The following is a 26,784-nucleotide window of genomic DNA, read 5'->3' on the forward strand; positions in this document are numbered from 1 at the left end:
TTAATAGAGCTTCTAGTTTCTCAGTTTTCTTAACTGGGCACCGCAAATTACCTGGCAATATACACACTGTATTCTAAAAAAAATGAAGACATTTTCACTTCACCTGAATACTGTCATTTTATAAAATTGCACTGGCTCTTTAATGTACCATTTGTAAGGATTCTGTCAGCTTAATTTTTCAAATGGCTTCACTGAATTTCAGTAATTTGATGAAAATAAATGCAGAGGAGCCACCAATTTATTATGTCATTCAAAGGCAGTGCAAATTGCTCAGCTTCCTAGACAGTGAAAGTGCCCTCTGTTACAAAATGAATACACAGCTGTGCCAGGTTTTGCCACTATATTTTAATGCTCAGTTTACAGACTGATTGTATGAACAGTTAAATAAAAAGCCATCTTAAACAAGGTATTCTGTTAACAGTTACAACTTTATGTTAAAAATGCAACGAAAACCTGTAGCTATTGCAACAAACTCAGGTTCAAATGCAAATTTATTATCATGTATTTAAAGTACAATGCAGTTCTTATTTTGCATGTTCTCCCATATTCTAGGGGCAGTAATATGATACAAAAGACCGACAATGAATGCAACACAGTAGAACAGCTCTGACCTTGGCATTTATGCATTTACTATTACTTTCACTTTTAATAATAATAATAATTCTTTGCATTTATTTAGCGTTTTTCTCACTACTCAAAGTGCTCGGCAATTGCAGGTTAAGGGCCTTGCTCAAGGGCCCAACAGAGCAGAGTCACTTTTGGCATTTACAGGATTCGAACCGGCAACTTTCCAATTGCTAGTGCAGTTCCCTAGCCTCAGAGCCACCACTCCACCTATTTTAACCAAGTGGAAACAAATGTTAAAGTAAGAAAAAAGGAATTTTTGTTTTGATCATTTTTAAGATGGACTGCTTTTCTACAATCTTGAACCCAGTTAATTAAGTAAGAATATGGACCAATAGATGCATATAAAATGTTAGAGGTGAGGACTGTTAGTTTGATCTAATTTCTAAAATGTATGAATGTGCATCTTGAGATATGTTGCATAGACTGAGATGCAAGATCCATAGACGGAGCAGCCAGAGAAGAGCGCACTATGCGGAGTGTGCAGAGGAGATGAGCTACTTTTCTGTTTGTGGCTCACAGTGCTGCAGAGGTTCATTCTGAGAGTCCAATTGCTGGTCGGCTTTCTCTGGACACTCTGCTCTTTTTTCTTCTATCTAATGAAGGTTAACTTAACTGTCAACTCTTAATTAGTCTGGGTTAGTGTTACAGTGTACCCTGCAGCAGGCTGGTGCTGTGTCCAGAGTTGGTGCCAAATAATAAAGGGGGCTCTGGTTCCCTGTCTCTCTGTACTTGAATAAGTTGAACCAGAAAATAAATGAATGGATTTTCTTTATGAACATGAAACACTCTCCAGACTTTCACACAAAGGTTTACTACTCTTTCTTTGAAACTGCTTGTGTATGTAAAATGGAATGATTTACAAATATGTAATGCAAGACTAAAGCTAGGCTAGAGTACCAATCTTTTATTGTGTATTTCATTTTAATTGCCTCACCTTGCTGCTGAAAATTGAAAAGCCTGATGTTTCTTTAAAGAGCCTTTTCTGTTTTCCTACTCTAAAAGTAGAAAAAAGAATGTATTTATACATTGCCAAGAGTTATGTCACAGTTTTAACTTGTGCCAACCCTTTTAGCACATTGGGTATCGTTTAAGAACATGCAGTATTGTTTATTTCTTGGAAAAGAAAAAGAAACCTAAGCAGCTCTCCAAATGTTGGTGACGGATGTGTAGTCCCTCGTAACAATGTAAACAGAAGATAACTGAGTAGATAACAGATACACTCACAAATAGGTTCAATCTGCTGTGGATTAAAATAATAAACGAGAAGCAGTTTCATCAACTGACACAAGTCTGCTCCCTGCAAAATGAATACTGTAAAGCAAACATCTGTTTTAAAGTGATATCTACCTTTGCAAAGCCCAGGGAAGCCAAATGACTTTGAAATTTGATCTTCACAAATTTTGGCCCATCACAAGTCGCTTGAAAAAGAAATTCCCTTGTTCTCTTCATATTAAAAAACAAAACACTGCAATTCCCCTAATGCTATCCCCAAGTGACTTACAGATGAACATACTGAAATCAATATTTCCATTGTTGTTTAGGCTTAGATTACAGAGATAAAAAATGAACAATTTACAAGACAATGTTACAATTTTACTGTAACACAGGTTTGTAATAATTTTCAGGACATTGCTAAGCATGAAGATTTCTGAAAGCGGTATTCACTGTACAGTATTTAGACCTTACATCAGCTGAACTGCATAGTATTTGTGAAACAGAATGAGCCAGATGAAAGAATGTTTAACGGGAGGGGAGGATTTTTCCTTTTGTGATGTAATGCAGAGTTCCTGACACTGTATGTCTTGGCAAATGTTCTCTTTTGCCTACATAGTATATGCGAGAAACTGCTTTTTATTCTACTTGGTTGCTGCTAAACGAGAAGACAGTAGTGTTTGAATGACAAGCCCAAACAGCCAGAAAATGTCAAATTCAGCCGTGACAATCAGTGACAACAGTTTCTTCTTACTAGAAGGATTAAATGTCAATGATTTTCTAGATTAGCAATTATCTAAACTACAAGGAAAATTCCTTTAACTTCCCAAGTCTGAAGCCCCTACACAAGACTACCATGGCAGATGACTCATAAATCGGTGAAATTATGAGCAGTAGAAGTTTAACAGTGAAATTAAACAGGAAAGAAAAGGTTAAAGCAAAGGAATGCACTGCTGTGCTTAAATATGCACAATGTGGACAGAAAGTACAAAGAACAGACACTGATAACACCACTGAAGACTGACAGCCTCTTTGCATCACCCTTAGGACACCTTTATATCACAAGCTACACCCAGTCTGAACTCTCCTGGTTCTTGGCTCCACTACTTCTCAGTTCAAATTGCATTCCTACCCATTGACCTTTTGGAAGAGTGAAACACTTTGCAAGTGCAATATGTCAGAAAATAGAGTTGCATAATCAGCTTTATTTTGTGTTTTTTATATCCTGATATTCATTACAGCGTACTGCACCGAATAGGAAAGGGATATAACATTTTGTTATGGCATTCATTATTAACATCATTGTTTGTTTTTTTCTGTTTTTATACCATTTGATCCCAATGTCTTATTCATATTTTGTCTCTTAAGATGAAGTATCACCCTTGTTGTGTAGTTAAAATGACAAGGATTTATTATTTTAAGAAATTTAGAACCAAAAACAACTTTTTCTGTTCTCAGGGAAATGCCAGAATTAAGGATTTGACTGTGCTAGGGGTCTGCAGTTGGGGAATAATCAATTGTCAAAACTAAAAGGGAAACCAAAAGTCATTCTCTTATAAACAAAGCCAAAATTTTAAGTATCGTCTCTTACCCTTTCCCTATCTACACATGAAAAAAAAAAAAGAGAATCCAAAGCTTGCACAATAGCCTCATCATGCATGCTGACAATGTTTATGGAGATCACTTGACTACCAATCAAGGTTACTTCAAACAATTAAAATAGTGCAGACAATTTACAAAAGTGCTATTCTTCCATTATCCAGCTCCCTGCACATGCCCATTGATATATATGTGAGAAGCAGCGTATCTTCATCCTTAGAAGTAATATTCATTTGTCAAACAAACATCATTTAGTATGCTTTTTACACAATAATAATACAACTATATAGCAAAGCTGATTATATGCAAAAGGTAGCAAAGACAAGCTTGTGCACATGATTTAAAATATGCAAAAAGTAGCATCTGCAACTGAAGGACAGGTTCAACCTACAGAAGTTACAAGCCCTGTGGAGAATGTCCGTGATTTAGAAAAATACTCTGAAGAATGAAATGTGTTCTTTTGATACCCAGGTCGTTTGCTGACTCTGGGGTGGTTTATGCATTTAGAATACTGCTCTAAACTGTTCTCTTAGCTCGAATACCACTAAAGTTGTGCTGGCTTTACACTTTGCTCCCATCATGTGCACTCATAAACTCTTATTTTGGCAGGTGATTGCATTCTTAACCAAACTGCAGTCTGCTTCTTCTCAACACAGTCAGCTTCTTCAAAGCTGGCTCTAGTAATCTTAAATAATCATAAAATATATGACAGATGGGAGTTTTTTTTTTCATTGAACCTCAAGGGTATATTTTTTTTAAATATGTTAAACTTAGTTACACATTTATTTTTTATTGTTAATAATAATTTGTTTTATCATGTAACTACGAAACCTTTATAATCTCACATTACCCTCTAGTTACTATGAGACTGGCATTAACAGATCTACCTTGTTGCCTAAAAGTTTTCAACTCACAAGCAATGAAGTGTTTAAAGATTTCTTATTGAAAATAGATTAATTCTACATTGGAGATTTCATGTGCAAATCTGCAGAAAATGTTCAACTCATACTTGTGAGGCCAAATAAGCCTTCAGACTAAATAAGTCTGAATATATGAAGAATTGACAGTGATAATGTTATTAGAAAAAGATTTTATAAATAACATAACCAACAAAATATGTTCTCTGACACAGAAAGCTGAGATTCAGAATAGAGATGAAGTCAGTCATTTCTAAGTACTGTTATTTTTTTCTTTTTTTGCCCCAGTGCTATAAAGAACAGGGAAGGATAAAGAGTTCTTTCAATGTCACTGTGGTAATGCCATAATGGCAAAACTTGGGGATCCTTACATGCATAAAGTTTTATTATTGATGAAAGTGGTACTTTTGCCAAGTCATGTATTTTGATGGGTGTGCTGCATATGACATCACTGCTGCCGATGCTAAACCAAATCATGGTAATTGTAGTGTCCAAGTACTGTATATTGATAAGTTCTAAAAACAAATTATGTATATTTACTTAGGTAGAGGATTTTAACACTAGAATCCCTGAAGCCTACAAAAAAACCCGTAATCCTGGCTCACCTTAAATCCATTTGCACCTCTCCATCAGTGTCTTTTGTTTTGTAAATGTATCAATCAGCACAAGCAGCAAACAGCCTGCTATCCCACCCTCATCTCTGGCAAAAAGTTCTCCCAGCTCAAGTCTTCTTTATCTGCGTGTGATGTGAGTTGCACCCTGGCGGTAGGGAGGATGGGATAGCAGGTTGCTTGTGCTGATCGACACTTTTATAAAACAAAAGACGCTGATGGAGAGATGTGAATGGATTTAAGGTGGGCCAGGAGTACAAGTTTTTTCGTAGGCTTCAGGGATTCTATTGTTAAGACAGATTGGAGTTTTTAGCCTTATCTATGACTTATGACTTTTGCACACTGTGGTGATTCTAAGATGTACCGATTTAGACCCTTTTCCTGTTTTTTGACCAATGTAGCCCCCTTTTATGTCTTCATTTCCTCATTCATTAAAATGTATGCGCTTCAGGACAACCTTTTTAGGCTCACAACAGTCTCAGTATTTGAGGAGAAATATGACCATTTACCTACTTCCAGTCTGTTCAAGAAACAGCTTATTGACCAGGCAGTGTTTGAAATTGTGTTCACGAAAATGCTGAACAATTTGTATTAAAATTGCATGATTCATACTGTAAGACACATTAGATTAGTCTAAATAGGAAGGAAATATGTAGTTAATAGCGTAGATGACTGAATAATTTAAAATTAAGCATTTTTAAGACTTACTGTGAAGCATTGTATTAATTTCAACAGTGGGTAAATACTGGGCTTTACTAAGTTTCTTTAATAACCCTGAGATTCCTGCATTACTAAAATTTTAGATGCTATAAAATCTGTAAATCTGTTTATATATAAAAATGCTAAGGGTTGTCTATCTGTCATGCAAAAACTCGTAAACCCCTGGGCCTTGAACCTTAGTCTCATTTGACAACTTATACCGTGATATGTGTAACATGACCCATGAATTAGAATGTGAATTACCTCATCCACAAAATTGGGCTTCAGATCCTTGCTCCTGCGTTCCTATCATGTAGATGACAGGAAAATCACAGTGGCACACACCGCTGACATGAAAAGCATAGCTGCGTGCGCATCTGATACAAAATGCACAGTGGCATATGCCATTGTCAGGAAGAGCACAGTATGCACCATTGCTGACAGGAAAAGAATCATGGCAAGCTTTGGTGATTGTGAAGCACATTGCACAGGCCGATCGTTTTCATCACAAGCAGCAGCCATACACTTTGAGTACAACAGAAAGTCATAAACAACCAGAAAGTTGGAGATGAGTTTGAGCATGAGCTCTGGCAACATCAGATTGCAGTGAAGAGCATTGCAGCAACCTAAGCAGAGTGTCCCGGGGTCCTGTGTTTTGTGAGAGGTACATATATGACCTTTATTCGAGGAGCAGAGGTATAAGTGTTACTAGTAATCAAAAATATTCTGGTCCGGACTGCTGGATAACTGGACAAATCAATAAAAATGTTACAAAAGTATCTGATTTAATAATACCTTTTTATAAGAAGCTGTAAGAAATGATTCCAAAATATTTAATTATGTCTCACTATCTGCTTTCCTCAAGAAACTCTAAAACTGGTCTCTCTCTTAAATACAGATGCTAAAATTTTTGCACAGACCTCCAGCAAATTGACAGTGCTTATTTTGAAAATTATTTAATTTAAGCTTTGAACTACAGCATATCAGCAAAATACACTAAAATACAAATATTTTTATAATGTTTATATTTTTAGTTTTGCTTCTGCTTATACTTTCTTGTACAACCCCATTTTGTTATTTTGCGGCTGTGTGCCAAAATCATTTAACTTCTTTTTTCTTCAAATCAAGCAACACTCAGTACCCCAGAAAGACAAAGCAAAAGCAGGGTTTTAATGTTTTTTGCAAATGTATTAAAAATAAAAAACTGAACAGAGACACAAGTATTTAGACCCTTTGCTATGACACTTGAAATCTGTCTCAGGTTCATCCCATCTGATTGATCGTCATGGAGATGTCTCTAAACCTTGTTTGGAGTCCACCTGTTGTTAATTCAATTGATTGGACATGATTAGAAAAGGTACACACCTCTCTATAGAATGTACAACAATTGACAATGTGTATCAAAGCAAAAACCAAGCCATGGTTGTCGAAGGAACTGCCTGTAGAGATTAGAGACAAGATTGTGTTATGGCACATTTCTGGGAAAAGCTACAAAAAATTCTGCAGCATTAAACATTCCCAAGAGCACAGTGTCCTTCATAATTATTAATATGAAGAATTCTGGAACAACCATGGCTTTATGATAGAGTGGCCAGAGAGAAATCTCACATCAATAAAAGACAAATGGAAGCCCACTTGGAGTTTACAAAGAGGCAATTAAAGGAATCTGAGACGGTGAGAAACAAGATTCTCTGGTCTAATAGAACCAAGTTTAATGTCATGTCTAGAGGAAACTAGGAACTACTCATCACCTGTGCAGTACCATTACAATGGTAAAGAATGGTGGGGGTGCATCATTCTTTGCGGTTGTTTTTCTGTGGCAGAGGCTGGGAGAGTAGACAGGGTTTAGGGGAAGCTGAATGGAACAAAGAACAGAGATAGTGATCTGGACCTCACCTTCAAACACGACAATGACCCAAGGCACAAAGCAGAGACAACACAAGAGTGGCTTAGGGACAGTTCTTGGAATGTCCTTGAGTTTCCTAGCCAGAGCATGGACATAAACCCAAAACCTCTGTACAGACCTAAAATAGCGGTCCACTGATCATCTCCATCCAACCAGACAGAACTTGAAAGAATATCCAGAGTAGAATGTCTGAATATCCCCAAATGCAGATGTGTGATGTTTCTTGTCCAAGAAGATTCTAGTCTGTAATCAATGCCAAAGGGGCTTCTGAAGAAACTACTCTGTAAAGGCTCTGAGTATTTGTGTCAATGTGAGATTTCAGTGTTTCATTTTTAATAAATTTGAAAAAATTTCTAAAATCCTGCTTTTGCTTTCTTATTCGGGTGTATTGAGAGCTGCTTGATGGAGGGAAAAATGAATTTAAATAATTTCAGCACAAGGCTGCAACATAGCAAAATGTGAAAAAACGTGAAGGGGGTCTGAAAACTTACTGAATCCACTGTATTATTGATGTAGGCATTTTTTTCTTATTTATCATAGACAGAAATTTTTAGGCTTTCAAATAAGTATTGTACTAAAGCGATAATGTAACCCCATAATAAGAAATTGTTAGGCTTTCAAATAAGTATTGTACTAAAGCGATAATGTAACCCCATAATGTTACTCACCCCACCCCCAAGTTTTCATTAGTAAAAAGGTTCATTAGAGAAGGCACTGAAATACTTATTACCTCATTAAGTATTTACTCAGGCACCACAAGAGACAGCACTTACTGCTGAAGCTACTACTCTCTTGTGATCTGTGTAATCAATTAATGCTCGTTCTATCTGTCCAAGCTATCCAGACAAGTCTTTTAGAAGTAATGCACAAGTTAAGCCATGATAACCTGGAGAAACACTTCTTTAAAAATGAGTTGCACTTACTACATGACAAGAAGATTCGACCTGCCTCTCTCTACATTTGGTGGTGAATAATGCATTACACACTAAATACTGAAAGATATTTAAAAACATTATTTTTTGGCAAAATGATGTACAACATATATATTCATTTCCCAACAAATTTAGTACAGTATCCATTTTAATATATTTATGATAAATCAAGAAAATTTGCATAAATTGCAAAAAATGTTTTAAGAATAATAGGAACAGTGTAAAAGATGGGTTATAATTAATGGGGCAGATAAGTCACTAAGAATGATCAAATATTGTAATGATGTCTAGTCTGAAGTACATTTAATTTGGCTATCTGTCCCGAAAGCATTCCAGGGGAGTTTATTAATTTTTTTATCTAGTAACACTGGGATTATGGATTCTGCAGTTATTACAGGACAGTATATTACAATTGTTTGTTTTTTAAGAATGAAACCAGAAATTAACCACAGAATAATTGCAATATACTATTAAATGAGGCACCGTCAATAGTTGCAAGCAGGATGGATTGCATAGCTATCTTTTTCATCAGCATGTGGCTTGGCCTCCCCTGTTGCTTCTCCACTACAGGTCTCTTTGGCAAGAATGCCCTGCAGCAGCTTCTGGCCATGAGGCCATAGTGAATGGACTGGGCGAATGGGCATACTGGGAGCAGTTTATTTCTCCAAACAACAGGTGTCAGTGTTCCTCAGGGCTGAATCCAGTTAATACACCTACAGGGTAGCATGGGAGTTAGAGACCAGAAACGCAGCTCTGTCGGGGTCTTTAGATACTGTCAGAGGGCGTTGCAACGAGAGGACTGCCCTGGTTTTTGCAGGACCCGTAAGTGCCCCGAACAACCTGGATGTGACAGCAGAAGCAGTTTTCAGGTCAGATTTAAAAGAGAACCCATCTCACTTAACTGAGTCAGAGTCGGCAGACAGTGGGCAAAACTCAGCTGGAAGGGGAGTATTTTGTATTTGTGTATTGTTACCGGTGCTTCTGTGGAAAAGTGTTGGTCATAAATAAAAATCTTTTTTAATTGTAAACTGAAATTGTGTTTGGATAGTACTGTGTCTGTGGTTTGGGGCTCAGTGGCACCCTCTTGTGGTTACAATGAACTGCACAAAGAAACCAAGAGGTGAATATCTGTAATGAAATTGTCCTGCAGAACAAGGTTATTATATTTTACAAAAACTAAAATCAAAACTGAAACTATTATGAAAAAAACATTTTCGTAAACTGAAATAAAATAATTAACAAAGCCGAAATGAAAAACTAAAACTAAACAAAACTATTTAAGTAGCTGGAAAGACTAACTGAAATAAAATAATAATATACTAAAAATATTTTATGTTTTCATTTTTGAATTAATATTCTTGCCATTAATCTTTAATCCTTGTAACTTTTAACTCTAAAACAGAAAGTAATCCACCACAAGCTACCCGCATATATTCATCCAATGAAAGTGGCTAGTGATGGAGTGAGGTGTTTACATAGCATTTGCAGTGACAGAGCAAGCTGAATACAGGCGCAGAAAGAGATTTACTGTGCCGCTTTTCTTTGTGCTTGTTGTATATCAATATTTAATTCAAAAGACTGAAATCAGAATGTGCTGGTCAAGAAAACCTTTACTGTATGGACAGAAAAATCACAACTGAGTAACATTTCAGTTTATTTCTCAGGTGCATGCGTTTTGTTGGCAATAATTCACCTGCCACTTTGCACAGGAAAAATCCTTTCTGAAAATAAAACAGCACTGATCAAGAGACTGATTAGGTTAACATATAAGATCAGCATATTGTTACTGACCAATCACTTTTGCTTTAAAAAAAATTGTTTAACAATGAAGTGATACAAAACTTGTAAAATTCCTCAGCTGACAATGTCTCTGCTGAACTACAGGTAGGTAGGCGAAGAGAGTCTGCCAACTGGTGAAAAACTAAACATACTAATGATCTATTTTTATATTTATTTATATATTATATATATATATTTAGTTTATATTCATAGCTCAAAATACCCGATATTATGAAAATAATCCAGTAGCAGAATTATTTTTTAAAATATTTTTGTCCCTTTTTTCAAGTCTCTCTCTCTCTATCATACATATTGCATACCAGGGATTTTTCCTGCCTTGCATCCAAACCTGCTGAGGTAGGCTCCAGGTCTCCTGCCATCCTGCTCTGGATAAAACAGGTTTATATAATGTATATATTGGTCCTAATCTCAGATGCTGTCTCTATTGTTTTGTGCCCATCCAAACTCCATTTACCTACTCTTGCACTGCTCATTAAGGGTTTACTGTTCTTATGCATGGGCTATTCAAGTCTCACTGCCTCAACCTTGACACTACACGCTTGTTTATCTTTATTTCCCTCAATACAGCTAGGTGGGGTCTACACACTGATTCAAGCCTAAGACCCCTGTTCTTCCTAAGCCTCCGTGCATTTCATGATCACACCTGTCAGAATATAGTAGTATCTATTTTCTGATTTTTTATATCTTTTCAGGCCTGCAGGTGGCAAAATTCTATCTATACATTGAATGTGCCTGAGATGGAGTCAGAGCTCAATATGGCTGGTAGAAAATAGCTCAGTATGGGATATTTTTGAATGCAATATTGAAGGCATTCATTTTAAGCACATTGTCTTGGAGCAAGATATGTTGTGTGGTATAGACATTTAGAGTAACATTCACCTAAATTTCATTACAAATTGGCCCAACCTGGCCAATAAAAGGAAAAGATAAAGAGCGCCAACAATCGGCAGACATTTGTTCAGCACAAATGGCATAGAATTGTATTTTAAAATATAATAAAACTGTATAAAATTGTTCATATTCAGAATCTGGTTTTGGTTATGCTTGTTTTAATCGACAAAAACAAAACCAGACAGTAAACCATGTAGTGTAGTAAGCTTCCACTAACATATCCAAAACCATTAAGTCTACAGTTCTGATTGTGACACAAAACTAAACTCCATAGTATCTCTTTAACCATACTATCTCTATAGTACTGTATACAGTGTATATATAAAATCCAACATCTGTCTGTATGTATGTCTGTCTGCTTTTCACGCTAAAACTACTTAACTGATTTAGGTTTTTTTCTATAATTTGCTTGAACATTCCAGTTGATGTTGTGACTTCTCTCATCGCGCTAAGTATCATAGTTCGTTTGCAGCAGCGATTTATTTATGCAAACCCAAGACAGAGGCTGCGGGCCGAGGGGAGGGCGAGGCAGGACCTCAGGAGTAGGGAGGCAGGCAGGGCCATCCTCACTCACGCACCAGCCTCCATTCAAATCGGTCTACCTCTCACTACGTGTTGGAGCGCACCTTGCCTCCACATAGCTAGCTATATCTGTTTGTTCAGGAGACATTATCAACTAGAGATTGTTAAGGAGCAATGTTTGCCATTTTTGTGAGAGAGAGATCTCAACTACGTGTATTTTAGAGGGTAGCTGGTAATTTAAAGAGATATCAAGAGATTGAAAGTGTACCTACCTTCCTCTTGGCCAGAGATACCTTGCTAATTTTTTACATTTCTGGCAAAGAGATCACAGCTACATTTTTGCCCCTGATAGCAAAACCAAGAAATATTGTATATGAAGAGGCCCTTGGATAGGAAAGCTATAAATATAAATTCTTTTCAATACAAATTACATTTTTAATTTTTTTAAACTGATTTTTAAAGTTTGCCCTGTTTCACTACTATATGGGCAGAGCCGTGGGAAACAGCTAGCAATTACTAAAACTAAAACTGAAACTAATATATATAAAAATAATATAGAAATGTCTTTGTGAAATAAAAACTAAATTAAAACTAAAAATACACGATGAAGGAAAACTAAAACTAAACTGAATTTACAAGTAAGGTCAGAAAAAATATAGAAATAAAAACTAGTATAAATAGGCAAAACTATAATAACCTTGCTGTAGAATGCTTCCCTGCAAACTAGATACATGAACCAAGATCATAGTATCTGAAGCAATAACATAAAGGGAGATGTTTCTTTTCCAGCAAAAAATATACAAATTGAAGAACAGGACTGGGTGTAACCAGGCATTCATTCTCTCCACAAGTTACAGCATTACGTATCTGCATCGCTGTCAATGTCTGCTCAACAAGACGTAACAAATTACACAGAGTATCCTGTCATGACTCCAGGAGGGTGTATCAGGGATTTAGGGAGGAACAAATTAACCCAGGCTCAGAAGAATCTTGTTACTTTGGCTTGATGATTCTGGCAGGCAAGTATGAAGTGATGTCACAAATTGTCACCATTGTTTCTCTGTGGCTGCAGCTGTTTTTCTTTTCCATACAGGTACATAAAGAAACAGATGAGAAATGTGATCAGGTGTAAGAACAGAGTCTAACACCATACTCAGAAGGAAAAGTGTAACACCCTAAAGTGGCTGTTTTAGGAGTTTGCTGTCTCAAGTTATTATGAACTTGCATGTAAGAAAACTGTTATGCTGCCAACTCTTACTATAACTCCCAGGAAGATCTTATAGAAAAACAGAGATGTAAAGATAGCTAATTCAGAATACATATACAGAAACAAACAAACCTTAAGGTTCCTGTAAAGTTCAATTTAAAACATTATTTCAAGTTAACAAATTTATTGTTGCATGTTAGTTCGCTAAACAGGTTCAACATAGTGAGTTGCAGTTAGTCCTCTCTTTATGAAATTCGTTTTGTTTAAGGAAAAATCCCTTTAACACTGCCTTCATCATCTACACAAACTAGGTCAAATGACAAGAAGGAGTAAACATACATGCAAAAAACAACACTTGATCCTTGGTTCTCTGGTGGCCCATCATTTTCTCTCCACATTTATAGACAAGATAAGCTAACATAATTTAAAACAGTTTCACCAGAAGCAGCATTTCCACCCCAGTATCCTTTAGTTTCAGTACATCACCACTTTCTCCATAGTCCTGTAATGAGGGTCTCCTATTCCTCCCTTTTTTAATAAGTGTATCTTAGTGAATGTTAACTCTGCAGCTCCACCTATTCTCTAACAGTATCATCCTTCATCTTCCAAAAACTACCCAGAAAAAAGAAAGTTGGGGACCATGTCTTACTCCCACCCACTCCTTCACCAAAGTCCATCAACAACTCCCTCTTGTGCTACTTTTTACCCCAATATGGATGCACATTGATTTTTATTTCTTACATAAGGACATGACTTAAACAAGGACATAGATGTACCAGCTAGGCCTGAAATAATCCACATTTAGTAGGAAAAACTGCAAGTAAGAAGAAACTAGAAACTGCATTGCATACTTCTAAAGGGCCTACTACATCACAAGCATCTCTGCAGGCAAACAGATTACACATGGCTTTAAGATAATTAAAACGGTTATGCAACTCCAAACAAGCAGCACTGCCACAGACAAACAGCACATAAGAACTATGGAACAAGGCAAGCCAACTAGTAAGTAACATGGGACCTGGACATGAACAAGATTTAAGGAGCTGAATTTACCGAAACCAGAAAGTCATGTGCTGCTTGAAATAGTGCAAGGTTGGGAAGGACTACAGAATGTAAAGAAGACAGACATATCAGTCTAACAAATCTAGTATGGCAATGTTTACATTAAATAATAAACTTAAAAGGTCACATTGTTACTTGGTTTGCATAAGACAATGATATTGTGGACTGTTATCTTGTTTATTCAGAAGATATTTCCTAACATTAAGAAATAAAGTTCTTATTGAAATAACATTTTTCAAATGAAGTCTATGTATGTAAAAGTTCTTTCTCCTTACTATGGGTTTTTAAAAGGCTGTAAAATTGTACTGCTACAGAAAAACACAAAATATAATGAGAGATATTGGAACATTAATCTACAAATTTAGAAAGAACTGATTTAATTTCCACTTATTTAAACTACTAAAAAGAATATCAAGAATCATTTGGCTTCTTTAGAAAAAAGTGTATTGTAAAAGTGTTTGCTGGTAGGTTGTCAAAAATGTTAAAAAAAAAATTGAAGTAAAACAAAAAGGTTCTCTGTGTGCACAGAAGCATTACAGCTAGATGTTATTACTTAGAAGAAATCAAAATTTTAGGGGCTGGCATTTTGCCAGCCTGTAGTTTTAAGTTAAGTAAAATTAATATTATGTTTTCTTTCACTGTTGCCTTAGCAACAAAAGAAGTAAGTTGCACATCACAAAAACAATCATTCTTAGAATAAAGAACAGAGAAGACATTCACACGTCCTTTGGAATGCATATATTTTGCCTTCAGCCACTGCTTTCGACTTATATAACCAAATTTTACATCTTTTTTTAGTTTCATAGATAAGATCTTTTATAAACTTAAAGTAAGAATTTCTGTGGAAAAAAAAGTTGTGTTGGTCTTTACCAATCAATCAAAAGAACATATACTGTGAAGAGGATGAGACATGTCAAAATGGGATAATCTCATACCTGGCAACCAGTCAGAAAACATGCTGCCTAACACAAATGCAGCCATTATCTGCAGGATTACTTAAGAAATATAAGGGCAATGATTATACATTCCTAATACATTCACTGAAAGTTTTTATACTAATTTGAAGTTAATTACACCTATAAATCTGCTGCAAATAGCTGATTAGCTGGTCACAGATACAGATGGTACAGACAAACAGAAAGTGGGTGAACAGAGACTACAGTTTAGTGTATCCAGCAAAGGAGCCGCTTTAAGGTTAAGTAGGGGACCTCTGTGCTGTAGAAGGCCCCCTCTGACCCTGAACGGGTTAGTCTGTAAACACTTTGGGATGCTTTTGGGAGCCAAATTGGGAGAAGGCTAAGGGATCGAGAAGGGAGGGTCATGACAGAGAGAAAGGGACACACAGCCAGTTAACTTTATTGCTTAGAATTCTCATTTTAATCATGAGTTGGTTTGAATTGGTTTGTTAAAATGAACACATTGTTTTTGGTACGTCTGAATTCGGTTGACATTATTCCAGTGGTGGAGAAAAGAGTACTGCCAATTACTTAATATTATATACTCCCCTCATGTGACCCGATTACATGAGAAAACATATGTCACTAATAAATAAGGAGAATTTTAATACCATTGTCGCAGGTGGCTGGGGGGGTGACCCGGCCGGGACACCCCAGAGGACCGGAAGAAGGCTTATGCCTTCCCCAGACCACGTGGGGGCGACCACCCTGGTACCTATGGGGACCACGGGTACAGAGCTTTGAAGCTCAACCCTGTAGGGAGCCCTGGACCTCAGCACTTCCGCCACACCCGGAAGTGCTGAGGGGAAGAGGATCGGGGACACCTGGAGTGCTTCTGGGTACGCAGCCAGCACTTCCGCCACACTGGCGAGTGCCGGTGGAAGATTGCCGGGAAGCACCTGGAGCACATCCGGGTGACTATAAAAGGGGCCGCCTCCCTTCATTCAGGACTTGAGTCGGGTGGAAGACGGACGAGGTCTGGGAGGAGGCAAAGAGGCAGCCTGAGAAGGCATTGTGTGTGTTGGCCAGGACTTTTGGGGACTTGGGAACTGTGAGCACTTAATTGTAAATAATGGACTTGTATAATAAACGTGTGTGGGGTGATTTAAACGTGTCTGCCTGTCTGTGTCCGGGTCATGTTCCACACCACACAACATATTTTCTCTCATTTTAGCAATGCTGATGACTCTACTCCCTCTTGGTGATATGGAGTTTTCTTCATTTAAACATAATACTTTGTGTAACAAGATCATTATTTTTCTTTCTACATAAACTTTTAATTTTTTTAACAAAAAAAAAAAATGTTTAAATATGTTTAAATGTCTTTGCTTGTAATACTTTAAAATATCCTTGTTATGAATAAATACCCAAGAAAAATAAATGTTTGAATAAAATAATCTAGATAATATTTGCACATATCAAATATTAGACTTTCTAAACTGTAGTTTGGTGAATTTAGTTAAATCTTGTCATTTACAACTACCCGTCATACATAACAGTGCATTTACTTACGTTATACACTCATGATATACCATACAAAGTATTCTGGTGACAGTTTTGTGACAGTATCCTTGACAATTTGCCTGTTTTTGATGCTTATAATCATAGATTCTGTTACAAACTGTAAGTTCTTTTTTAGTTCGACTTGTGTAATTTGTCTTAGATATTTTTAAAGACTAGGGCGCTCCACCCCCCCCCCCCCACTCGCTTCACTGTCCAACCACCAGGGGTGAGCGCTCAAAGGGTGTTAGAGAAAACGGTTGTATTTAAAGAGGTGGCATATAGAAGAATATGCAGGGCACGGGATGGAAACAGTTTAGTCCTTAGTTGATAGATAGAAACTCAGTTACAGTTAAAAAAAAAAAAAGAAAGAAAATGAAAGGACTCTACAGTAAAATCTGAAAATTGACATGTCAGTTTGTAAGCATTCACCCCCACGCCCCATTCAGTAGTTGGTGAACCACCTCTCACATCTATTACGGCAAGAAGTCTTTTTGGATAAGTCTCTGTTAATTTTACACCATCTGATGGAGCTCATTCCTCCTTGTTAAATAACTCAAACCATGCCAGGCTAGTTGGGGAGTGGGCACTGCATAGCAATGTTTCAGTCTCACCACAGATGTTCAGTGGGTTAAGGTCACGTTTCTAATTGAGCTACTCAAATAAATCATCCTTCCTTATTGTAAGCCACTCCACTGTTGCTGTGGCAATGTGCTTTGGGTAAATGACCTGAATGACAAAATTCCTCCCCAGTTTAAACTTTCTAGTAGAGGGAGCAGGTTTTCTTCTAGGATGTGTCTACATTCTGTATCATTCATCTTTCCATCAGTCCTGACCACATTACCAGTCTCTGCTGCTAAAACGCTTGCCACAATATGATTTTGCCACTACTACATTTTACAATACAACTGATGTACAATCTTCATGCTAAAGATACTGCTTAGAATTTATGCCAAAAAGTTCTTCTTCAGGAACATCAGACCACAAGAGTTTTGCAAAAACTTACATTATAAAAGCTTTTATTTGCACAGCAGAAAACTAATCACTACTGACCACAGACTGAACTGATGCTTGGCACACTTTATATATGTACACATAAGAGGTGGCATGACAAAAGTGATATGGGGACACAGCTGAAGGACCAACTCTAGCATTCTTTTTTGTTTTGTATTTTAATTGTTTGTTTCTTCCTAACTAATAAAATATAGTTAGAAACAGTCTCAAGATTTTCTCATGAGGAACCAAGGCAGAAATAGTGTTAGGATCTTGGTGACAGTGAGTACTGTGCTTGAAGATGATTTCTCCTTTCACAACTCTGTATATCCCATTGTGATGCATTATGCACTTAACACTGCCTACGGTGCCAGTTAGATAGATAGATAGATAGATAGATACTTTATTAATCCCAATGGGAAATTCACATTCTTCAGCAGCAGCATACTGATAATAAATAAAAATAGAAAAATAAAAGTAGAAAAGTATACAGTCATACACTATATTATATATCTGAAAATCAAATTTCAGGCATTTAGTTATCCACTGAATACAGTAATAATAATGTTATGTACTGATGTGAATACTATAATAACCATATTTGTCATATTAACTTACATGTCCTTAATACTGCACACTTATTTAGAGACAACAAGTGCCTTCTCTCCCATTCACTCTGATTTCATTCTTCCTTGAACAGCAAACTCCTGATAAAATTATAACTTCAACTCACCATAGTTCACTCTGTCTATACCCTACTCTTTAAACTGGGAAAGCTTTTTCTGTGTTGTCACTTTTTTAGTACAAACTGTCAAGTAATGAATACTGTACAAATATAAAGAGGGTACAGAGAAGGAAAAAACAAAATGGAAAGAGTTTATGTATACTTTCTTTTTGCCTTCAAACATAAATGTCTTGAAAATCAGAAGGGCTGAGAAATGCAACTGTTTGCCCTTCTCTCTCTCACAGCCTCAATCTACAGTATATTCTATTTACCGTACCACCAATCCTTAGCTGCGTAATTGGCTTTAAATTTTTCTTCAATAATATAATTTCTGTTTTAAATTTCAGCATGTGTTTTTTTCTTTTGGTCTTTCATTTTCTCTGTACATATTTGTGGATTTTCACATTTGTTTATGTTGTCATTTTGTTTTGGAGGTGCAAACTTTGTTGTTTTAAATGTAATATGCTCATTTTACATTCTGTGATAAAGTCTGAATAAAAATAAATTTTTTAAAGAGAATTCACCCATACTGATTTAATTTTAGAATGTGTTTAACTGTTCTTTGATTTTTTTTTTAATCTTGTGAGGATCTATTTTTTTAGTTTGTGGTTTGTAGAGAATAATAATATTCATTTGACTAACATTACGATGCAATCAGACTTGAAGAGGGTTTGGTCTTCTTCCTATTTACAGAGGTGTCAGGTTTTACAGAACTTTAAAATAAATCAAAAGATGAAAACTAACCTTTCCATCAAAGCCTCCATTCTATCGAGAATTTACAGTGCTACTAGTAATTGCAAATTACCCCAATAGACTTTTTAGATGTTTTTTTTTCCAGGGGAATATACATAAGGATTAATTTTGTGTTCATCAGGAGACCTTTGTCCCTTTCTCTAGTATCAGAGCTCTCTCCTAGAGTGAAATAAAAATACAATAAATAGGCAGATATGGAAAGGTTTAATAAAGAAACTGATATGAATGTAGCCTTCTAATTTTCAAACTAACTATTGCTCTGACTTTTGGTTTCATAAAGGAAATTCAAATGAATTGTATTATTTGGAAAAAAAAGAATAATTACCTTGCAAATAAAATTACTCTCAAAAGATCTTAAAATTTACTTTATATGATGAATACATGACTTAACAAGGACATTTAATTCAGTAGTAACTGATAGAATGTTACAGAATTTTCTATTACCTTAGGTTTTGGAATAAATAATATGCAGTATGTACAGTACATGTCCTATAGAAAGGAGTACTGCCTAATCTATTTTAACTGTTCGAGTCTTGATAGGAAAGTGTGGCAAGGTTGGTTTATTAAAAAAGCAGAAAAGTTTAATGAGTAGGAATATTCTCAGAAATGAAAACGAGCAGAGGAAATTAGTTCAATTATTCCACTTTCACAATTATTAAAATGGGATTTTCCCAGGAAATCAATGCTCCAATTTTTTCCTTTAAATATTATTATGGCTGTGTAACCTAGGTACTTTAAGAATAACTGGATACACGGGAGAATCAATACAAAATTATATTATTTCAGTTTATAAAGTGTCCACCCATTATACTTGAGCTGTCAAGTGCCAGCTGAAGAGATACAAAAAGGAAGTAAAAATAAATCTATTTTTATTTGTATAGCAGCAGTCAGATTTGTAACACCCAGACTGCAAAATAATGTATGCCAGCAAATTATCTGTTCCAGAAGGACTGTGTTGGTTTCCTGGGATAATTGTTTTCAGGGGTGACAGAGAATTAAAAAGGAGGTGCCATCGACTAAGTTGTTGGCTTACTGGAGAAAGTGATCAAGCAGCAGAGAATGTGTCAGGCAGGAGGGAGACAGAGCAAGGGAGTGAGTGCGACTGCCATATGTGAATGTGAGAGTGCAGTGAGATGAGCTTATGTTTGTTGTTCTAAAGGCATTCATTCTCCACGACTCTAATGGTGGGGTGATTCTCCCAGAGCTTGGGGAGTGGGCTGATCTGCCAATTCTGTGTTGTGTACCTTTTATCCACATTGATGCCTCATGCCTGTAACATAATTTATTAAGTCAATATATTTCCTTTAAATGTTTGCTTGATCATTATTATTATTTGTTGAGTGGCAAAGATGAAATATCCAGAAAAATACAAATCATAAGAAGAAAAAAAAAAGAAAATTCTAACCATAAAAGCTTTTATATTCTCGGTCTACCAGACAAACTGGTATCCCGCTTAGCCAGTTTACAAGTACAATGAAATACTGCCTCTTTCATTTCATGTCCTGTCTCTCACTCTCATACTATTGAGCCTTCACAAGAATTCTCTTCCCACCGCTACACTAAAAGGTTGCGTAACCATACAGCAGTTTTGAGACTTGTTATTATGGGTTTACAGTCAAGGCCTGAAATCCCTTGTAGAAAACACCAGAACTCCCCCTAACAGCCTTCAAATGACATGGTTCTCTAAGGATGGTTCTCTGGTCTCGCATCCTTAAAGGAACAATTCTCTGCTGCCCTCTGGTCTATAGGTGAAAGAAAATTAACCCCCACTGCGTTTAACTGAATGGTCAAGGTGGCTGCTTTTCTAGCTAGTGGCCACTTGTCAGCTAAGCCAAATTGAGACCTTTTGATAGCCCCTTCTGATAAGTGCTGGGAAGCATGGTGCACTTCTACCCAGACTATCTCTTTCTCTCTCTCTCTCTCATACCTATGCCAGTCCTCCCAACCACCCCCTGTCAATTGCCCTTCAAATACTTTTGCACAACTTAACAACTGACCTCCTGCACTCTCACATGCAGAACCCCTCCAAGTGCTTGTTAATCACTCGGTCTCCTCCATGGAGGTCTCTTCTGGAGTTTAAGACTGCTTGTGGTTATGGCCTTGCCAACATCCTGAATGAAGGCAGGCTAATCTCTATACTGTTTAAAATGTATATGATTTTTTGAAAATGTAGAAATTAATTTTAAGGGTGACTTTTTGAATGATATCATTATAAACATAGGAATGCAGAGGTTCAATGAACTAATTGTTTGCTTCACACAGCTGTAAAGTGCCTGAGAAAAAAGAACTTCCTAGTGTGGGTGAATACTTAATTCTTAGGAAAGGCTAAGTCTGTCAGAGTGGATATTCCCCTATTTATTTCTTTAAACATCTATATACAATATACATTTCCTTTTATTCTAGAAAAAAATATAACTTCAAATTTAACAATGAACTGAAACATCTTCTAAGAATGATTAGTGTTTTTTATTTTTAATTTTATATACTTTTTTCGCAGAGTGATTTTGGTAAATGTGCACATGCATAATCTTCAAGTAGTGTCATTCTTTGTTAACCTGACTATTTTGGGAAATGCGAACACACAAGCACCTCAGTTCTAAAGAGAAAAAGCTTGAACTCGAGCAAGTATGGAAACTAGAGAACCTTGGTTTGATGTTCTGTTTAACACCTGATTACAAAGGATGGTGACCTTGTCCTGGTGAAGGATTGATCTGTATATACCCAAGGCCTACCAGCAATGTTACTTTTAAGAAGCAGAAATATCTCATTTTGTATGTCACATACATAATAAAACATACCATTTGAAAGATACTTACTGAAGGACACATAATAATATGAAATATGAGAAAAAAATCTGTTAAGGACCAGTCTGCTCAAGTTAGGACAACTTAGTCGAACACTTTGTTCTACCTTCTTGTGATGTCTATGCAGGAAGTGCAGAGAAAACTAAGGGGAAACTGATGAGAGACTACAGATACCCCCTAAGAATGTTCTGCTCTATTTTCAGAGGAAGAAAGCAAACAGTAACTGAAAAGGACACGTCCAGATGGGAAGCAAGAAGTTCTTTTTGAAAAGAATAGCCTATGAGGGCAAATCTAATGGCCCATCATAAAGGAAGGAGACAGATGGAGAAAAGTCAGTTTAGGTCCAGCTATTTACTGTATGCTGAAAGAACTCCACCGTACGTTTGGCGTAATTTTCTTGACAGGGAACCTAGCCCTGATAACTGATAAAGCCTTCCCCATTTCAGCTAGATGACGAATTAGGGTGAAAGATCCACTGTAAACCTACTGGTCTCAAAAAGCACTTTGTAAAGAACTTTTGAAATAAATGGACTAGAGTATGAAAGAAACAGGTTAAAAACTGGACAAAAATTCTGATGAAATATTGGAGAAAAATAGCAAAATGTGGTGTGTCTTTTGTGAAATAACTAACAGTGCCTTTCAGGAAACAATATTCAACAACTTCAAAAATGGCTAACAACTTCAAAAATTGCAAACTTTGCCAAGTACAGCTTCTTAGGTTTTTCCTTACCAGTTTTGCTTCAGAATGCATAGAAGGGATTTGGGGAGAAGCACAGGAGTTATTGAGGTTTGGACCCTGTAAGCCCATCATGTTAGAACCCATTGGCATTTGCCTTTCTATCTGCAAAACAAAAAATAGCATCTTTAGTATCACATTAGAAGTCATTCCAAGTTATTTATAATGCTTTGTGGCAAACATGTTAAGAGCATGGGAAATTCAGTTATAGTATTAGTGAAACTAAATAAATTCTACTTAACAATTTTAAAGTTTTGAAAATTGTAATAATTGTTGTTCATTTTAAGACAATATTTAAGCCCAGTTAGATTGGTCAATAAAACAATCCTTTAGACAGGTTACTAAATTAAAATTAAAAATTGTGTTTATTTAAAAAACAAACTACATATCTGTAGCTAGAAAATAAGGAGTTTTAAAACTTAAGATAATATGTCAGCAGTTTTTAATTTTCTCTAAAATAATTTGAGATGTGCAAGACTCTCTAATATTGCTGCTTCTTTTTAGAGTTTCTGAAATCTCATTTTTGGTATCCTCATGCTTTAAGCTTTTTCAGATGAACACCGAATTGTACAAAAGCTCATTTTAGATGGTTTTTAACCTTTTTTTTTTTTTTTTACAATACAGGTATTTTTATGGCATTATACATTATATCCTGAATGTGCTGGGATGATGAGGCACTAAATGAAGGCATATTTGTAAACAGATGACTCCTTACAAACTCACATGGGCTACAAGATGGTTCTTACTTTGTGGTGATGAGCCTAGTCCAGAGCCTAGTTTAATATGAAACTACCTAATGAGTATACACTGAGCGCATAACTCTTTGAAGGGCCAAACAAACCAAATAAATTATACTTGGGGGTGATGCCAGGAGAGGGCACAATATGGATGCTATACAGTAATTATGGGCTGACCATTGACCTGGCGGACTTGAGTAGTATGTAACTCAAACAGAGAACAAATAGGGATATTACTGAGTCTACAGTGCATCAGACCACTGGATATTCATCTAGGAGGTGGGAGGAATGAAGGGCTATTAGTGTGTTCATGCATTAAAACATTTTATTGTTTTTTTTTTACTTATTTTTTGCTAATATTCTGGCTCTGTTTTTCATGCAAGCTTCCATCTTGTTAGCAACTGGGCTCCTTTGCCATCACATGACCTCAGGCACCTGTGCAGCGGCGCATCATCACTCGAGTCTATGAAGAAAACTTTGCTCAGTGCTAGTTAATGTTTTGGATTTGGTGTTTTTTTTTACCTTCTATGTCTTTTTACTGCTGCTAATTTCTCAGATCACTCTTTCCTCTTTTTATCTATTACTTAAGTCTACAGTAATTAATTCCACTGCCTTTCCTGTGGCAGTACACAGAGAGAATATTTACCAAGTTCTGAGCAACAGTTTCTTGCAGACATAAATAGACGAACACCGGAAATAGCCACTAATAGAATATTACAACATCTGGTGTAGCATATTGATAGTTGCTGTTTCTAGGTCCTGTCAATATATGGTGAAGTGTGGGGTAATTTCAGTTCTCAAACTCTGAATCCGCACAACACCTTGCACAATAGTATTTTTGTTTTGCCTATTTATTTACTTTATTGCACCTTCAGTTTAAAGTTTATTACTGTACAAAGCCAGTCAGAATCCAACAAATACCATAAAGCAATCCAAATTTTCACCTATATCTTGCTTGTTTAGAACAACCGTTATATAGATTAAGTCCAAATAACTCATGATGTAGAGGAACGATTTATACCATGGCACATAATGCTAAACAAATATGTCTTGTACTGTCCAGCTAATGTCAGGCATGTCAATATAACGGATAAATACAATTACAAATTACAGTACACTGATGAAAGCACTGCATGACTGAGCAAGTGTGCAAATTATTCAGTTGCTTTTATCCTTATCAGATATGAAAATGCAAAGCAAATTTGTCTGCTTTTACTAACCTAAACAAGTAAAGCAGGAAATGGCCCTGGACAGAGCGCCACGCACACAGCCACACTTACTCAGTGATAATTTGGATCACAGAAAAAGAAAACAATGGACAGTTTCACAAATATTACCTTCCTTATTTGAACCTTACTTTGTAATATAACATTTTTCTTTTCTTTATTTCTCTGGTGGTTAAGCAAGATCGTTTGTCTACAGTTTAAAGTTGTAAGTGGTTTCCTCCACAATATGATCTCAAGGCACATACCTACTATATGACATGGAGGTTTTAGCAATTAGGCCCCTAGATTTGGAGCTGAAATGCCTACTCATCTGTCTCAGCATTTGCTGTAGATCAATGAAGAAGATTCATTATTTTACCATAATATAAGGTTTTTAGGGCTCCAGCTTTGGATTTCACATTTTCTCTTTTGCTTTTTTATTGTATTTGCAATGAGGATCTGTCATCAGACCTGTGTGATTTTTCACCTTAGTGATTAGTGTTTGCCTGATAGATAATCCATTACAAAGTACATCTAATGACCTGGGATAGTAGAACCTCAGACTGAACCATTTTTGATACTATAAGAAATTTATATTTATTAAAAAAACAAAACTGCATATACTATATGTCTATACATTTCATAGTATTTTTCTTTTTCGATATAGGTTTGAGGGTGTTTTATTAAGAGTATAATCAACTGACTTGAACTTGTGAGACTGATAAAGAACAGGAATGATATGCTCTACGCACAGACTGACTGACATAGTGTTAAGTAAGAACTCTTGTGTCGGCATATTGAATAGACTGTAGTCTATCGAGTGTTTAAAAAGTCTAGAAATAATGAAAACATAAACAAATCTTTTGTCATGCCTTTGTTAAGTAAAGGGTGAGAGCAAACAATGTTGCAGACATGGAAAAATGCAATTTTAGTTAGTAAACTTATACAGTACACAGCTCAAGATTATGAACAGTTTGTAGAAGATTAAAAGTCTTTAATCATTAATCATAAAGGTATAATATCTTGAATGTTATGCATTATGGGATAAATAACAAAGTTTAAATTTCATCAGGATATAATTTCAGAAAACTGGAATTTAACCACTTGTTTAAATTAAACAAATATTATGTCAAAGACTGGGATGGCAAAAGATCGTCTACTTGCTAAAGTTACCACTCTTTCTCCAGAGTACCTGATTTAAATAACACTGTTCACACACCGTATATTGAGAAGCTGAATGTAAAATTAATCGAGACAAATTTCTGGATAGTTGAAAGTATGTGAATGCCTTTCAAAACACACTGCCTGGTGACAAGTACAACTACACACTTACTAATTCACTGGCTAAACCCACTTATTCCAATACAGGGTCATGGGTTTCCACATCTTATTCTGCTAACATCATCTCTAGTAGCTACTTATAGTGAGACAAACTAGAAAGATTTATGTCAGCTGAACTATTATTTCCTCATAGAAGGAGCCAAAGCAGTAGGCTTTGTTAATCTGCATATGAAGGACTCCACATTTTTCCCAAAAGCAGTGTGCTTGTGTATGCGAGTGATTTTTACTGAGTAATCTGAAAACAGGATTTTCATTAATAAGTGATTAGTTTTCAGAATTTTTGGTATGAATCAGATTTTGGTACAGCAAAGACATACTTGAACATTAAAAACAAACATTAAAATTATTACACAGCAACTTAAGATCTTCAAAAGAAACATACTCACTGGCATTAGTACTGCAGAGGACCCTGGCATGGTGGGGTCAGGCAACGTTCCTGGCATAGAGGCAGGCAATGGTTGTCTTTGTCTGTTCCGAAGATGAAGTAAGGAAGACAGAGAGCCAGGAACAGGCCTACAGACAAAAATAAATAAATTAATAAATAAAAACACAACAATGAATTGGTATGCATGTATGAATTAAACTGCTAATCTGCATTCTGAAATTAAAATTATATCTCATTTGCTCAGAAAAACTTCTGTGACTTCTGCTAATAAAACTTAGAATAATTACACATGCTGTATATATTCACAAAGTCTTATTAATATGTGTAGAATTTCAAAATTGCCTTCTAAGCATCTCTTTTATAGGTTAAGCAATTTCCTTCTTTTACAGATTTCACAGTCTGGAGGGAAAATACCCTACTTATTTGGGCAGCTAATAATTAGTATTACTTGGAAAGTTTTTCTTTAACATAAAGCTAATGCTGTATAGTTCACCCATACATACACACATAAACACCCTAACATGCAGAATTTATTTTATAGAGCATATAAAACCTATGATTGCTTGGCAGCCATGACTAGGCATAGGGGAGTTAAAAGTACTTATTAATGCACCACTTGAAACACTTTTGCAATTTCAAAAATTACAAAGTTCATTTTAAAGAAG

The 26,784-nt window shown here is 36.0% G+C and overlaps 2 protein-coding genes across 6 annotated transcripts in view; both read right to left on the bottom strand.

The window, feature by feature from the left end:
• The window catches only part of tax1bp1b (Tax1 (human T-cell leukemia virus type I) binding protein 1b), a 1,153,251-nt gene that overhangs the window by 310,329 nt on the left and 816,138 nt on the right, over positions 1-26,784 (bottom strand). The window lies entirely within an intron of this gene.
• creb5b (cAMP responsive element binding protein 5b) overlaps positions 1-26,784 on the bottom strand; it is a 403,670-nt gene that overhangs the window by 83,541 nt on the left and 293,345 nt on the right. For all 5 annotated transcript variants that reach the window (XM_051935766.1, XM_028818224.2, XM_028818226.2 and 2 more), the window contains 2 exons: positions 26,121-26,247; positions 22,446-22,556 (listed from right to left, as the gene is read on the bottom strand). In XM_051935766.1, coding sequence (XP_051791726.1) covers positions 22,446-22,556; positions 26,121-26,247 — 238 coding nt within the window. The remainder of the gene's footprint in view (positions 1-22,445; positions 22,557-26,120; positions 26,248-26,784) is intronic.

This window comes from Erpetoichthys calabaricus, chromosome 13 (genome assembly GCF_900747795.2).
Source record: "Erpetoichthys calabaricus chromosome 13, fErpCal1.3, whole genome shotgun sequence".
NCBI lineage: Eukaryota > Metazoa > Chordata > Cladistia > Polypteriformes > Polypteridae > Erpetoichthys > Erpetoichthys calabaricus.